This window comes from Euprymna scolopes, chromosome 13 (assembly GCF_053919585.1).
Source record: "Euprymna scolopes isolate OS-2025 chromosome 13, ASM5391958v1, whole genome shotgun sequence".
Lineage (NCBI taxonomy): Eukaryota > Metazoa > Mollusca > Cephalopoda > Sepiida > Sepiolidae > Euprymna > Euprymna scolopes.
Window position 1 is genome coordinate 144,664,407 of NC_136494.1, and position 19,215 is coordinate 144,683,621.

Genomic DNA, 19,215 nt, shown 5'->3' on the forward strand with positions numbered 1-19,215 from the left:
TAAAAACAGCAAATGAATTCGATAGAAAAAAAATGGATGCTATTTTCTTTTTCTTTCTGTGTGTTTCTTGGCTTAAAAGTCTTTTTGTTTGGTTTCTTTTGCATGGTATTAACCCCTGAACTCTGGGACTATTTTCCATTTCACAGACGTAGCCTTTGTTTATGCTATGCGTGAGCATAAACGAAAACTGTTAAATATGCATTCGCGTACCAAACTGCCTTGTAAAAATAACCTTTAAGCCAATAAACATGAAAATAAATGCCCCTTCCTCAGGTGGCCAGAAAGTGGGTGCTCATTTTAAGTTAAATTTAGATGGAAAAGTGATCACCCACTTTTTGGAAAAAAAAATTTCTTCAGATCATGAAAACTATTTTGATACTCCTTGGGCGTTGAGTTCCATGGCGACCCGCAGAATTATTTAATGGTCGTTCCCTTAGTACCCCCCCTAGTAGCAGTGTCAGAAATTTCGTGAAAATAGCGAATAATTCCACCCCATCTTTCCAAGCTTATAACTCCTCGAAAAATGCAATTCAAGCCCTAATTTCTTTTTCAATTAAAGGAGCAAGGACCAAGATTTCATTAAAAAAAAAAATTAAAAAAAACGTGTTTTTTTTAAAAAGGTTTTAAACTTCGGACTTTACAGGTAAAATTCTAAAAGAACACTATGTTTTTTTTGTTTTAAATTTGAATATATTATGTTATGTATTGACCTTTTCTCTTCAATTTGTGAGTAAATAATTATGTACTTATCGGGTTCTAAATTAATTATTATTAGACATTTACAAAATGGGAGGCGTGAATTATTTGACCTCCTGTCTTTCCAAGCTTATAACTCCTCGAAAAATGTAATTCAAGCCCTAATTTTTTTGTCAATTAAAGGAGCAAGGACCAAGGTTCCATTAAAAAAAAAAAGAAAAAACAAATAACGTGGTTTAAAAAAAAGGTTTTAAACTTCAAACTTTACAGGTAAAATTCTAAAAGAACACTATGTTTTTTTTTTTAAAATTTGAATATATTATGTATTGACCTTTTCTCTTCAATTTGTGAGTAAATTAAATATTTACTTTCGGGTTACTAAATTAAGTATTTACTTTTTAATAGACACTTAAAAATTGGTTAGGGGGGGGTCGTGAATTTAAAAAAAAAAACGTTTGTCTAAAATATTATATTCGATTTATTGGAAAGAACATAAAATTTCACATTGACCCTGAAAATATCGTAAAAATAGAATCAATAGAAAAATTTTGATAGATTTTTAAAATTTAAAAATTGAAAAATATTGAGTTCGGAAAATTCATTAATGTTTAAAAAAAAAAAAAATATTTCTATTACTTTTAAAACAACTGTAATAGTTTATTTTGGAAGTATAATCCATAAATAAAATAAATAACCCACTTTTAACAGAGAAATTCTGAGATGTTTATATTGTATTCGCAGTTTCGCGTTAGGGGTGTCAAAAATTCCTACAAAAATTCTGATACTGCTACGCATGCGCACGTAACATTTTTTATTTATTTACTTACGTGGTGGAGTTTCTATACCGATAGGTTTTTTGAAATTTTTTCACTGGATTATTATTGATTGAACACTAACCAGATTATGAAAAAAAATTGAAAAAAAAAAAAAAAAAATCATTTCAACATTTGAAAGGGATACTCACTTTTTAGTTACCACGTTCTGGTAAATCGGTCACTTTTTATTTATTTATTTTTTTTTTTTTTTTTTTTCTAAATACGGAAGTGTCTTCGGGAGATATAAAATGGTCGCATGTTGACGAAGCAATGTATCGGGAGGCGTACGGGATTAAAAATTATTGGTAAATTTTTAGATTAGGTCCACTCCACCTCCTCAATTTTCTTTTAAATGACGACTTGAAATGGTTTTCGACTATGCTGAATACGAAAATCGCATCGAAATTTTGCAGAAATAAGTAGTTATCAAGATATAAAAAGTTGTATTATGCATTGTAATCTTTGGCGGCCATCTTTTTTACGTGTGTGTATTTGTTTATGGCGCGTGTGCACGTAAAAAGATGGCCGCCGAAGAATACAATGCATAATACAACTATTTATTTCCGCAAAATTTCAATGCAATTTGCGTGTTCAGCATACTCGGAAACCTATAAATGTCATCATTGAAAGGAAAATTGTGGAGGTGGGGTGGACCTAATCTAAAAAAATACCAAATTATTAAACATTTTTCCAGCATGTTAGTGAAATTTATAATACTTTTAAAAAAAGCAAGCAACAAACTTTTTTTTTTTTTTGGCCTTATATAATAAAGAAAAGATGTGTAAATTAAAAAATTTGGAAGATAAACAAATGAAATATGTTTTTTTTTTGTTTTTGTTTTTTTACTTATCGAGTTAACAGAAAATTAAACCTTTCGTCAAATCGTGGCTGTGAAATGAATCGAACCGGAAGTTCAGTTTTATCAACAGAACAGATTCGCAGAACCGATAAATAAATATATTTATTTTATTTAATATTTTAATTTTAATTAGGTAAATTTATTTTAATAACATAAAAACATACCTCGACTCTAAAAATTGGTTGTCTGAAAATTTCAAATAAATTGGTAACGTATAAACATGGTTTTATTTCTTTAGAACGAACCAACTTTACATTTTATATATATAGTAGGCACCGCCAAAACTGGGGGGGCAGGTCAGTACTTTTTGACGGACCGTCTTTTTAAAAATCTACCAAAAATCAGGTAATTATCCGATCAATACGAAATTTTCAGCGATTATTAGGAGAAGAATGAACTTTATAACAGTGTACTTATTTTTCATAAACGATATTTATATATATTTTTTTTTTTGCTTACAAAACCCCCCCTTGTTTTGAAGTGGGAACAAATATGCTTAAAATAATCATCTGAAACTGAACAAAACATATTGTGTTGTTGTAAGGGACAGGATTATAGATTTAAAAAAAACAAACAAAAAAACATTGTTTGCATACCTTATTTTGACGTCTGAATATCAGAACTTCGATTGTGTTTAATTATCCCGCTTTTGAGTTTTGAAGTGTGAAATTCGGTGAATATGTTAAGTAAAATAATTAATTTAAGTTAAGCAAAACAAAAAAAAAAAATTTTTTATATTTATACGAAAAAAGCCATTTTAAAATTTTTGATAAATAAATTAACAATTTTTTTTTAGCGAGCCGAATAATGCATGACCATTATTAAACGGAGCATGCTTTGAATAATCGATACAAAAAAAAAAATTCGATAAATATTGTGCCCTTTGTGTTAAAAATAGCATCATTTTTTTCGATCTCGTTTGAAAACGTTTGCCGCCTTTCGACTACGGTGGACCAAACGCGCTGAAATAATTTTTTTTTATTCTGCTTTAAATTGCCCCCTCCCCCCATTTTGGGGAGCCTGGCCCCCACACACATACACATTAAAAACCAAACTCATACAAATGGTCACCCATCTGGTACTGGCCAGCCTCAGCTTAATAATACATTGAAATTTTCGTCACTGAAAAATAAGTTTTTTTGGCCTGTTTGGTCTTCCATAGTTTTCGTCTCAATCAAAAGAAAACGTAAACAGAGTCGATCTGAACTCTACGGCGACGCGAAATGTCTGGTTACCTATATGAATAAGTGGAATTATTTGAAATTCAGGTACTTATATTATAATATTTTTGCATATTCTCTTAGAAAATCATCCTAAATCTTAGTTAGACAATAAATGAATAAATAAATTATTTCAAAAACCCTTTTTTTTAAATATTTAAGTACGTTATTTGTGCAAGACAAAAAATATCAATTGTTAACTTTTTGGGAAAATTTAACATTTAAAATTGAATTTAAAATAGTAGAAAAAGTTTTACATTATTCTGTTTTCTATATGATAAAATTCAGGGTTTTATCTTTCTGGAAAAAAAAAAGTTACTCAGAAATAATGGATTGTAATAAATGTAATTTAGTTTTAAAAAACAACAACAACTTGATTTTGCGGCCATTTTTGGCGGTGCCTAATATATAGATATATATATATACACACTCGTTATACACAATACAACACAGGTACCCAACATAACATTCTTATGATATCGACCACTAAACTTTTCATAATTTTAACTTCTTCACCAAGAAAATCGTATACTTCTTTATTCAATATTTATATATATGTTATTTATATTCAATATCTATATATATATTTTATTTATATTCAATATCTATATATATATTTTATTTATATTTAATATTTATATTTAATATATAATCATATTTATACAGGGTGACCAACAAAAACAAAAGTTAAATGGAGGCCATCTAGAACATATGCTGTAGAACGGAGAAGAAAGGGCCAAAGACCCTAGTGTTTTGATGTAATGTTTTGAATATAATAAACTAGTTATGACCAAAGTTTCATTTCATTCGAACAAAATACTAAGAAACGGAGCCTAATTAAAGTTGAGCCCGTTTTTTTTTGGGGGGGGGGCACCCTGTATTCAATATTTAATATATTATTCATATTTAATATTTATATTCAATAATATTATTTATATTCAATATTATTTATATTCAATATTTATATTCAATATTATTTATATTCAATATTTATATTCAATATTATTTATATTCAATATTTATATTCAATATTATTTATATTCAATATTTATATTCAATATTATTTATATTCATTATTTATATTCAATATTATTATTTATATTCATTATTTATATTCAATATTATTATTTATATTCATTATTTATATTCAATATTATTTATATTCATTATTTACATTCAATATTATTTATATTCATTATTTATATTCAATAATATTATTTATATTCATTATTTATATTTAATATTATTTATATTCATTATTTATATTTAATATTATATTAATTATTTATATTCAATATTATTTATATTCAATATTATTTATATTCAATATTTATATTCAATATTTATATTCATTATTATTTATATTCATTATTTATATTCAATATTATTTATATTCATTATTTATATTCAGTATTTATATTCAATATTTATATTCAATATTTATATTCAATATTATTTATATTTAATATTATTTATATTCATTATTTATATTCAATATTATTTATATTCATTATTTATATTCAATATTATTTATATTCATTATTTATATTCAATATTATTTATATTCATTATTTATATTCAATAATATTATTTATATTCATTATTTATATTCATTATTTATATTTAATATTATTTATATTCATTATTTATATTCAATATTATTTATATTCAATATTTATATTGCATATTATTTATATTCAATATTTATATTCAATATTATTTATATTCATTATTTATATTCAATATTTATATTCAATATTATTTATATTCAGTATTAGTTATATTCATTATTAATATTCAATAATATTATTTATATTCATTATTTATATTCAATAATATTATTTATATTCAATATTTATATTCAATAATATTATTTATATTAAATATTTATATTCAATAATATTTATATTCATTATTTATATTCAATATTATTTATATTCATTATTTATATTCAATAATATTATTTATATTCAATATTTATATTCAATAATATTATTTATATTCAATATTTATATTCAATAATATTTATATTCATTATTTATATTCAATAATATTATTTATATTCATTATTTATATTCAATATTTATATTCAATAATATTATTTATATTCATTATTTATATTCAATAATATTTATATTCATTATTTATATTCAATAATATTATATTCAATATTTATATTCAATAATATTATTTATATTCAATATTTATATTCAATATTTATATTCAATATTTATATTCATTATTTATATTCAATATTATTTATATTCATTATTTATATTCAATATTATTTATATTCAATATTTATATTCATTATTTATATTCAATATTTATATTCAATATTATTTATATTCATTATTTATATTCAATATTTATATTCAATATTTATATTCAATATTTATATTCAATATTTATATTCAATATTATTTATATTCAATATTATTTATATTCAATATTATTTATATTCAATATTATTTATATTCAATATTATTTATATTCAATATTATTTATATTCATTATTTATATTCAATATTATTTATATTCAATATTATTTATATTCAATATTTATATTCATTATTTATATTCAATATTTATATCCATTATTTATATTCATTATTTATATTCAATATTATTTATATTCATTATTTATATTCAATATTATTTATATTCATTATTTATGTTCATTATTTATATTCAATATTATTTATATTCAATATTATTTATATTCAATATTATTTATATTCAATATTATTTATATTCATTATTTATATTAAATATTATTTATATTCAATATTATTTATATTCAATATTATTTATATTCATTATTTATATTCAATATTATTTATATTCATTATTTATATTCATTATTTATATTCATTATTTATATTCATTATTTATATTCAATATTTATATTCAATATTTATATTCAATATTATTTATATTCAATATTATTTATATTCAATATTATTTATATTCATTATTTATATTCAATATTTATATTCAATATTTATATTCATTATTTATATTCAATATTTATATTCAATATTTATATTCATTATTTATATTCATTATTTATATTCAATATTATTTATATTCATTATTTATATTCAATATTATTTATATTCAATATTTATATTCAATATTTATATTCATTATTTATATTCAATAATATTATTTATATTCATTATTTATATTCAATATTTATATTCATTATTTATATTCAATATTATTTATATTCATTATTTATATTCAATATTATTTATATTCATTATTTATGTTCATTATTTATATTCAATAATATTATTTATATTCATTATTTATATTCAATATTTATATTCATTATTTATATTCAATATTATTTATATTCATTATTTATATTCAATATTTATATTCATTATTTATATTCAATATTTATATTGATTATTTATATTCAATATTATTTATATTCATTATTTATATTCAATATTATTTATATTCAATATTTATATTCATTATTTATATTCATTATTTATATTCAATATTTATATTCAATATTTATATTCATTATTTATATTCATTATTTATATTCAATAATATTATTTATATTCAATATTTATATTCAATAATATTATTTATATTCATTATTTATATTCATTATTTATATTCAATGATATTATTTATATTCATTATTTATATTCATTATTTATATTCAATATTATTTATATTCATTATTTATATTCAATATTATGTATATTCAATAATATTATTTATATTCAATATTATGTATATTCAATATTATTTATATTCATTATTTATATTCAATATTATGTATATTCAATATTATTTATATTCATTGTTTATATTCATTATTTATATTCAATATTTATATTCATTGTTTATATTCAATATTATTTATATTCATTATTTATATTCAATATTATTTATATTCAATATTATTTATATTCAATATTATTTATATTCAATATTATTTATATTCATTATTTATATTCATTATTTATATTCATTATTTATATTCAATATTATTTATATTCAATATTATTTATATTCATTATTTATATTCAATATTATTTATATTCAATATTATTTATATTCATTATTTATATTCAATATTATTTATATTCAATATTATTTATATTCATTATTTATATTCAATATTATTATTTATATTCATTATTTATATTCATTATTTATATTCAATATTATTATTTATATTCATTATTTATATTCCATATTATTTATATTCAATATTTATATTCATTTTTATATTCAATATTTATATTCATTATTTATATTCAATATTATTTATATTCAATGTTTATATTCAATATTATTTATATTGATTATTTATATTCAATATTTATATTCATTATTTATATTCATCATTTATATTCATTATTTATATTCATTATTTATATTCATTATTTATATTCAATATTGTTTATATTCATTTATATTCAATATTATTTATATTCAATATTATTTATATTCAATATTTATATTCATTATTTATATTCAATATTTATATTCATTATTTATATTCAATATTTATATCCATTATTTATATTCATTATTTATATTCAATATTTATATCCATTATTTATATTTATTATTATTTATATTCATTATTTATGTTCATTATTTATGTTCATTATTTATATTCAATATTATTTATATTCAATATTATTTATATTCAATATTATTTATATTCATTATTTATATTCATTATTTATATTCAATATTATTTATATTCATTATTTATATTCATTATTTATATGCATTATTTATATTCATTATTATTTATATTCATTATTTATGTTCATTATTTATATTCAATATTATTTATATTCAATATTATTTATATTCAATATTATTTATATTCAATATTATTTATATTCAATATTATTTATATTCAATATTATTTATATTCATTATTTATATTCATTATTTATATTCATTATTTATATTAAATATTATTTATATTCATTATTTATATTAAATATTATTTATATTCAATATTTATATTCATTATTTATATTCAATATTATTTATATTCAATGTTTATATTCAATATTATTTATATTCATTATTTATATTCAATATTTATATTCAATATTTATAGTCAATATTTATATTCATTATTTATATTCAATATTTATATTCATTATTTATATTCAATATTATTTATATTGATTATTTATATTCATTATTTATATTCAATATTTATATTGATTATTTATATTCAATATTTATATTCATTAGTTATATTCATTATTTATATTCATTATTATTTATATTCATTATTATTTATATTCAATATTATTTATATTCAATATTATTTATATTCAATATTATTTATATTCAATATTATTTATATTCAATATTATTTATATTCAATATTATTTATATTCAATATTATTTATATTCAATATTATTTATATTCATTATTTATATTCATTATTTATATTCAATATTTATATTCAATATTTATATTCAATATTTATATTCAATATTTATATTCAATATTTATATTCAATATTTATATTCATTATTTATATTCATTATTTATATTCAATAATATTATTTATATTCATTATTTATATTCAATAATATTATTTATATTCAATATTATTTATATTCATTATTTATATTCAATATTTATATTCAATAATATTATTTATATTCAATATTTATATTCAATAATATTATTTATATTCATTATTTATATTCAATAATATTATTTATATTCATTATTTGTATTCAATAATATTATTTATATTCATTTTTTATATTCAATATTATTTATATTCATTATTTATATTCATTATTTATATTCAATATTTCTTTATATTCAATATTATTTATATTCATTATTTATATTCAATATTATTTATATTCATTATTTATATTCAGTATTTATATTCATTATTTATATTCATTATTTATATTCAATATTTATATTCATTATTTATATTTAATATTATTTATATTCAATATTTATATTCAATATTTATATTCAATATTATTTATATTCAATATTATTTATATTCAATATTATTTATATTCAATATTTATATTCATTATTTATATTCAATATTATTTATATTCAATATTTATATTCATTATTTATATTCAATATTTATATTCATTATTTATATTCATTATTTATATTCAATATTTATATTCATTATTTATATTCAATATTATTTATATTCAATATTTATATTCAATATTTATATTCAATATTTATATTCAATATTATTTATATTCAATATTATTTATATTCAATATTTATATTCAATATTATTTATATTCAATATTATTTATATTCAATATTATTTATATTCAATATTATTTATATTCATTATTTATATTCATTATTTATATTAAATATTATTTATATTCATTATTTATATTCATTATTTATATTCAATATTATTTATATTCATTATTTATATGCATTATTTATATTCATTATTATTTATATTCATTATTTATGTTCATTATTTATATTCAATATTATTTATATTCAATATTATTTATATTCAATATTATTTATATTCAATATTATTTATATTCATTATTTATATTCATTATTTATATTAAATATTATTTATATTCAATATTTATATTCATTATTTATATTCAATATTATTTATATTCAATGTTTATATTCAATATTATTTATATTCATTATTTATATTTAATATTTATAGTCAATATTTATATTCATTATTTATATTCAATATTTATATTCATTATTTATATTCAATATTATTTATATTGATTATTTATATTCATTATTTATATTCAATATTTATATTGATTATTTATATTCAATATTTATATTCATTAGTTATATTCATTATTTATATTCATTATTATTTATATTCAATATTATTTATATTCAATATTATTTATATTCAATATTATTTATATTCATTATTTATATTCAATATTATTTATATTCAATATTTATATTCATTATTTATATTCATTATTTATATTCAATATTTATATTCAATATTTATATTCAATATTTATATTCAATATTTATATTCATTATTTATATTCATTATTTATATTCAATAATATTATTTATATTCATTATTTATATTCAATAATATTATTTATATTCAATATTTATATTCAATAATATTATTTATATTCATTATTTATATTCAATAATATTATTTATATTCATTATTTGTATTCAATAATATTATTTATATTCATTTTTTATATTCAATATTATTTATATTCATTATTTATATTCATTATTTATATTCAATATTTCTTTATATTCAATATTATTTATATTCATTATTTATATTCAATATTATTTATATTCATTATTTATATTCAGTATTTATATTCATTATTTATATTCATTATTTATATTCAATATTTATATTCATTATTTATATTTAATATTATTTATATTCAATATTTATATTTAATATTTATATTCAATATTATTTATATTCAATATTATTTATATTCAATATTATTTATATTCAATATTATTTATATTCAATATTTATATTCATTATTTATATTCAATATTATTTATATTCAATATTTATATTCATTATTTATATTCATTATTTATATTCAATATTTATATTCATTATTTATATTCAATATTTATATTCATTATTTATATTCAATATTATTTATATTCAATATTTATATTCAATATTTATATTCAATATTATTTATATTCAATATTATTTATATTCAATATTTATATTCAATATTATTTATATTCAATATTATTTATATTCAATATTATTTATATTCAATATTATTTATATTCATTATTTATATTCATTATTTATATTAAATATTATTTATATTCATTATTTGTATTCATTATTTATATTCAATATTATTTATATTCATTATTTATATTCATTATTTATATGCATTATTTATATTCATTATTATTTATATTCATTATTTATGTTCATTATTTATATTCAATATTATTTATATTCAATATTATTTATATTCAATATTATTTATATTCAATATTATTTATATTCAATATTATTTATATTCATTATTTATATTCATTATTTATATTAAATATTATTTATATTCAATATTTATATTCATTATTTATATTCAATATTATTTATATGCAATGTTTATATTCAATATTATTTATATTCATTATTTATATTTAATATTTATAGTCAATATTTATATTCATTATTTATATTCAATATTTATATTCATTATTTATATTCAATATTATTTATATTGATTATTTATATTCATTATTTATATTCAATATTTATATTGATTATTTATATTCAATATTTATATTCATTAGTTATATTCATTATTTATATTCATTATTATTTATATTCAATATTATTTATATTCAATATTATTTATATTCAATATTATTTATATTCATTATTTATATTCAATATTATTTATATTCAATATTTATATTCATTATTTATATTCATTATTTATATTCAATATTTATATTCAATATTTATATTCAATATTTATATTCATTATTTATATTCATTATTTATATTCAATAATATTATGTATATTCATTATTTATATTCAATAATATTATTTATATTCAATATTATTTATATTCATTATTTATATTCAATATTTATATTCAATAATATTATTTATATTCAATATTTATATTCAATAATATTATTTATATTCAATATTTATATTCAATAATATTATTTATATTCATTATTTATATTCAATAATATTATTTATATTCATTATTTGTATTCAATAATATTATTTATATTCATTTTTTATATTCAATATTATTTATATTCATTATTTATATTCATTATTTATATTCAATATTTCTTTATATTCAATATTATTTATATTCATTATTTATATTCAATATTATTTATATTCATTATTTATATTCAGTATTTATATTCATTATTTATATTCATTATTTATATTCAATATTTATATTCATTATTTATATTTAATATTATTTATATTCAATATTTATATTTAATATTTATATTCAATATTATTTATATTCAATATTATTTATATTCAATATTATTTATATTCAATATTTATATTCATTATTTATATTCAATATTATTTATATTCAATATTTATATTCATTATTTATATTCATTATTTATATTCATTATTTATATTCAATATTTATATTCATTATTTATATTCAATATTTATATTCATTATTTATATTCAATATTATTTATATTCAATATTATTTATATTCAATATTTATATTCAATATTTATATTCAATATTATTTATATTCAATATTATTTATATTCAATATTTATATTCAATATTATATATATTCAATATTATTTATATTCAATATTATTTATATTCAATATTATTTATATTCAATATTTATATTCAATATTTATATTCATTATTTATATTCAATATTATTTATATTCAATATTATTTATATTCAATATTAGTTATATTCAATATTATTTATATTCAATATTATTTATATTCAAAATTATTTATATTCAATATTTATATTCAATATTTATATTCATTATTTATATTCATTATTTATATTCAATATTTATATTCAATATTTATATTCAATATTTATATTCATTATTTATATTCAATAATATTTATATTCATTATTTATATTCAATAATATTTATATTCATTATTTATATTCAATAATATGATTTATATTCATTATTTATATTCAATAATATGATTTATATTCATTATTTATATTCAATAATATGATTTATATTCATTATTTATATTCAATAATATGATTTATATTCATTATTTATATTCAATAATATTATTTATATTCATTATTTATATTCAATATTATTTATATTCATTATTTATATTCAATATTTATATTCAATAATATTATTTATATTCAATATTTATATTCAATAATATTATTTATATTCAATATTTATATTCAATAATATTATTTATATTCATTATGGATATTCAATAATATTATTTATATTCTTTTTTTATATTCAATATTATTTATATTCATTATTTATATTCAATATTATTTATATTCAATATTATTTATATTCAATATTATTTATATTCAATATTATTTATATTCAATATTTCTTTATATTCAATATTATTTATATTCATTATTTATATTCAATATTATTTATATTCATTATTTATATTCAATATTATTTATATTCATTATTTATATTCAGTATTTATATTCATTATTTATATTCAGTATTTATATTCATTATTTATATTCAATATTTATATTCATTATTTATATTTAATATTATTTATATTCAATATTTATATTCATTATTTATATTCAATATTATTTATATTCAATATTTATATTCAATATTTATATTCATTATTTATATTCAATATTTATATTCAATATTATTTATATTCAATATTTATATTCATTATTATTTATATTCAATATTTATATTGATTATTTATATTCAATATTTATATTCATTATTTATATTCAATATTATTTATATTCATTATTTCTATTCAATATTTATATTCATTATTTCTATTCAATATTTATATTCATTATTTCTATTCAATATTTATATTCAATATTTATATTCAATATTATTTATATTCAATATTTATATTCATTATTTATATTCAATATTATTTATATTCAATATTTATATTCAATATTATTTATATTCAATATTTATATTCATTATTTATATTCAATATTTATATTCAATATTATTTATAGTCAATATTATGTATATTCAATATTTATATTCAATATTATTTATATTCCTTATTTATATTCAATATTAATGATTGTCATCTTTCATGTACACAATGTATTGTTTTTGTATCTAACATGTTGTAAGATTAGTAGTGGTATCGTATGGGTTATACCTCTATACTGCTATTTTTTTAGTCCGTCTGAAAAATTGTCTTCCGATAGATGAGCTGTCGCATAGCCTCCTTTCAGTCGGGTGACTGAACAGTGTAAGGTCAGGTAGTCTGTATCCTGAAGATTCGACAGATTGGGGAGTCTATTTGTCTCCACCTGTGTTTGTTTACTGCAGTCCTGCAATGGCTTGTTCTGATCCGGCTTGCGGCTATCCACTGCTTCCTACTATTTGTAGCAAAACCTAGGAGGTGCAAAGTTGGGTCTTCAAACTCTTTTGGCCGTATTGTTTCTCCATTCCCTCTTTCTATATCTCAACTGGGTCAAAAATTTGATTTTTGAATTGTAGAATGGATTTCGGAACTTGAGTCTGGAGGTATCTGGGGCATCTTTTAAAATTTGTTGGATTCGTAAGTCCCTTGTGTCCTCCTCAATGTTTTCAATCCATTTTAGAGTTGCCTGTTCCCTCCCTTTTGTGGGGGGAGGGAGGTGCGATTAAGCTTGCTACTGGTAGCCATTGTGTTGGAATTAACTTCACACATCCTATGGTAATACACATGATTTCTCAGAGTTTTTTTCTAGTCGCATTAGATGTCAACTTTCATTTATGCCCCCTCCTTTTTGCTATAAACTAGAAGTCATTTTGTAAGGATTCGATTATTGCATTTGAGTTGTGTGTTTTTTACCCACATGTCAATAATAGTGTGGTGTTTTCAGTAAATATACCCATCTCAGATACAATTGCATCAGGGAGATAGTTTTTGAAAATCATAAATCGTAATCGTCCAAGAATTGGCCCTTGGATCACACCCACATTAATGTGATGTTGTTTAGATGTATTCTCATTGAAGAACTGGATCTTTCTTTTATCAAAGAAGGATCCGATTGCATTAAATATTCGTCCAGTAATATTGTACAGTTGGAGATGCGGATGGCCTACGTGCACCTTTCAAGAAAGTTTAAACATTTTCACGCATGTCTACAGAAAATATTGGACATAAAATGTCAAAACAAACTTAACGGGATAAAGGTCCTCTCTTTGACGTTGCAGATTGGAATGAAAATAAATGCCTCAAAGGCAAAACTGCTCAACGCCTGCTTCGCTCCAACAGACAAAATACCCATCATCTGCAACAATGATGTTTTTGAAGAAGTTTGGCATCCTCATCATGATGGTCATAGGTCAAGGTGATACTGACATCAAAGTGCAAATTGACTTTGGGAATATTCCATATCATCCAACTTTGATACTGCCACTCTTAATTTTTTCCTTACAGACACCCTATAAAATTTTTTCCTTACAGACACTCTATAAAATTTGGCCAAACTAGATTAGAGTAAGTGAACCCCTTTTTTTTTTTTTTTTTTTTTTTTTTTTCAGACATAATTCGTTCTGGAATAAAAATAAAGAGGGATTGTGACTGTCAACTTTGAACCTCGACTATATCAGAAATTCTTGACTTTTTTGGTTAAAATCTATCCATTTTACACTGTAAATTGACCGTTGGGTAAGTTGGATAGGGGGGGGGGGGTAAAAAGTTAGGAAATAAAGAGAAATGTGCCAATTTTACCCACTCGTCATTGCCATACTTTTCAAAAGTTTGGACCAGCACCAAAATTAATAACCGTAATGCTGTGAAAACATCTTTTGAATTTTTTACTGACAATGTTCAAATTTAAGGATAAATATCAACTCATGTTAATATTCAAATTATCACGCATCTGATTGCCTTTGATGTTTTTCTTTTTTAGGATTCATCAAGTTCGTTCCTATGGAAGCAATTTAGCCGTCAATATTTGGTGGAATCATGAGGAAGGCTTGAAACTGGATCCTCAAAAATGCCAAGATGAATGTGATCCAAATCTGAATTTATCTGTTGTTAATTTTGAAATTGACGATGAAGTTCCAAACAACGATAAGAATGAGGACGATTGGAAGTGAGTATTTTAGCTTTTCATGATGTTTGATTCTTTTCATTTGTTTTTTTTTTTGGGGGGGGGGGGTTATTTTTTTGCATTTTTTTTTAAACTTCCTTTTTTTTAACTTCCTTTTTTTTTAACTTCCTTTTTTTTTAACTTCCTTTTTTTTTAACTTCCTTTTTTTTTTAACTTCCTTTTTTTTTTAACTTCCTTTTTTTTAACTTCCTTTTTTTTAAACTTCCTTTTTTTTAAACTTCCTTTTTTTTAAACTTCCTTTTTTTTAACTTCCTTTTTTTTTACTTGTTTTTTTGCATTTGTTTTTTGTCGTTTTTTTTTTTTTTTGCATTTTTTTACTTTGTTTTTTTTTACTTTGTTTTTTTTTTACTTTGTTTTTTTTTACTTTGTTTTTTTTTTTTACTTTTTTTACTTCCTTTTTTACTTTTGTTTTTTTTTTACTTGTTTTTTTTGCATTTGTTTTTTGTCGGGTTTTTTTTTGCATTTTTTACTTTGTTTTTTGGGTTTTTTTACTTTTTTCACTATTTTGCATTTTTTTACTTTGTTTTTTTACTTTGTTTTTTTACTTTGTTTTTTTTTACTTTTTTTTACTTCGTTTTTTTTTTTACTTCCTTTTTTATTTTTGTTTTCTTTTACTTGTTTTTTTACTTCGTTTTTTTACTTTTGTTGTTTTTTTTTTTTTTTTTTACTAAATCTTTTTCTGAGAGCTGGAATAGTAGGTGGAATAGTAATTTAGGGGGTGCTAATAGTGCAATGAGGTCTGAAATTCGAGCCTTGTTTTCATTTCACCCTCTTTCTCACAGAAGAGGTATTGCGAGTTTGTCTCTGCTTTATTGCTATTTTCATGGCAAGTGTTCGACTGAGCTTCAATCTATGGTCCACCCTCACCAAACTTTCACAAGAAACACTCGTCCTGCTGAAAACACTATCAATAATTCCCCCCACTCTTTATCTGTGCCTAAACCTAAATGTAGATTCCATGAACAAAGCGTCTCTCTTAGAACTGCACGCCTGTGGAACTGTCTTCCATTTTCCCGTTTTCCAGCTGACTAAAATCTGATTGTCTTCAAGTCCAACGTAAACAAGTTCTTGATGAGCCGTTCCACTTAAGTTATAAAATTTACCGAATTTCCATTATTAACAATTACTATATTGTCCAATTGACTACTGTACATTCTTAACCCTTATCCTCGAGTGGTCTCTGGGCCTTGTTAAGTAGTGATGCCTATGTGAAAAAAAAAAAAAAGCTGGTAGATTACATTCCTGTGGTACGAATATTCAAAAATTTTGAAATAACTGAACCCAAAAGTATCACTTCTATCAGTCTCATTCTTTGCTAAAATCTTTGAGTCACTAATCAATCTAACATTAATCAATCTAACATTAATCAATCTAACATTAATCAATCTAACATTAATCAATCTAACATTAATCAATCTAACATTAATCAATCTAACATTAATCAATCTAACATTAATCAATCTAGCATTAATCAATCTAACATTAATCAATCTAGCATTAATCAATCTAGCATTAATCAATCTAACATTAATCAATCTAGCATTAATCAATCTAACATTAATCAATCTAACATTAATCAATCTAGCATTAATCAATCTAGCATTAATCAATCTAACATTAATCAATCTAGCATTAATCAATCTAACATTAATCAATCTAACATTAATCAATCTAGCATTAATCAATCTAGCATTAATCAATCTAGCATTAATCAATCTAACATTAATCAATCTAGCATTAATCAATCTAACATTAATCAATCTAACATTAATCAATCTAACATTAATCAATCTAACATTAATCAATCTAACATTAATCAATCTAGCATTAATCAATCTAACATTAATCAATCTAGCATTAATCAATCTAACATTAATCAATCTAGCATTAATCAATCTAACATTAATCAATCTAGCATTAATCAATCTAACATTAATCAATCTAACATTAATCAATCTAGCATTAATCAATCTAACATTAATCAATCTAACATTAATCAATCTAACATTAATCAATCTAACATTAATCAATCTAACATTAATCAATCTAACATTAATCAATCTAACATTAATCAATCTAACATTAATCAATCTAACATTAATCAATCTAACATTAATCAATCTAACATTAATCAATCTAGCATTAATCAATCTAACATTAATCAATCTAACATTAATCAATCTAACATTAATCAATCTAACATTAATCAATCTAACATTAATCAATCTAGCATTAATCAATCTAACATTAATCAATCTAGCATTAATCAATCTAACATTAATCAATCTAGCATTAATCAATCTAACATTAATCAATCTAACATTAATCAATCTAACATTAATCAATCTAACATTAATCAATCTAACATTAATCAATCTAACATTAATCAATCTAGCATTAATCAATCTAGCATTAATCAATCTAACATTAATCAATCTAACATTAATCAATCTAACATTAATCAATCTAACATTAATCAATCTAGCATTAATCAATCTAGCATTAATCAATCTAACATTAATCAATCTAACATTAATCAATCTAACATTAATCAATCTAACATTAATCAATCTAGCATTAATCAATCTAACATTAATCAATCTAACATTAATCAATCTAGCATTAATCAATCTAGCATAAATCAATCTAACATTAATCAATCTAACATTAATCAATCTAACATTAATCAATCTAACATTAATCAATCTAACATTAATCAATCTAACATTAATCAATCTAGCATTAATCAATCTAACATTAATCAATCTAGCATTA

At 18.1% G+C, this 19,215-nt stretch overlaps 1 protein-coding gene across 1 annotated transcript in view; it reads left to right on the top strand.

Annotated features, from left to right (window-relative positions):
• The window catches only part of LOC145292214 (tRNA wybutosine-synthesizing protein 5-like), an 86,045-nt gene that overhangs the window by 43,884 nt on the left and 22,946 nt on the right, over positions 1 to 19,215 (top strand). The window contains exon 6 of the mRNA XM_080138528.1: positions 16,237 to 16,422. Within this exon, the coding sequence (XP_079994654.1) occupies positions 16,237 to 16,422 (186 nt within the window). The remainder of the gene's footprint in view (positions 1 to 16,236; positions 16,423 to 19,215) is intronic.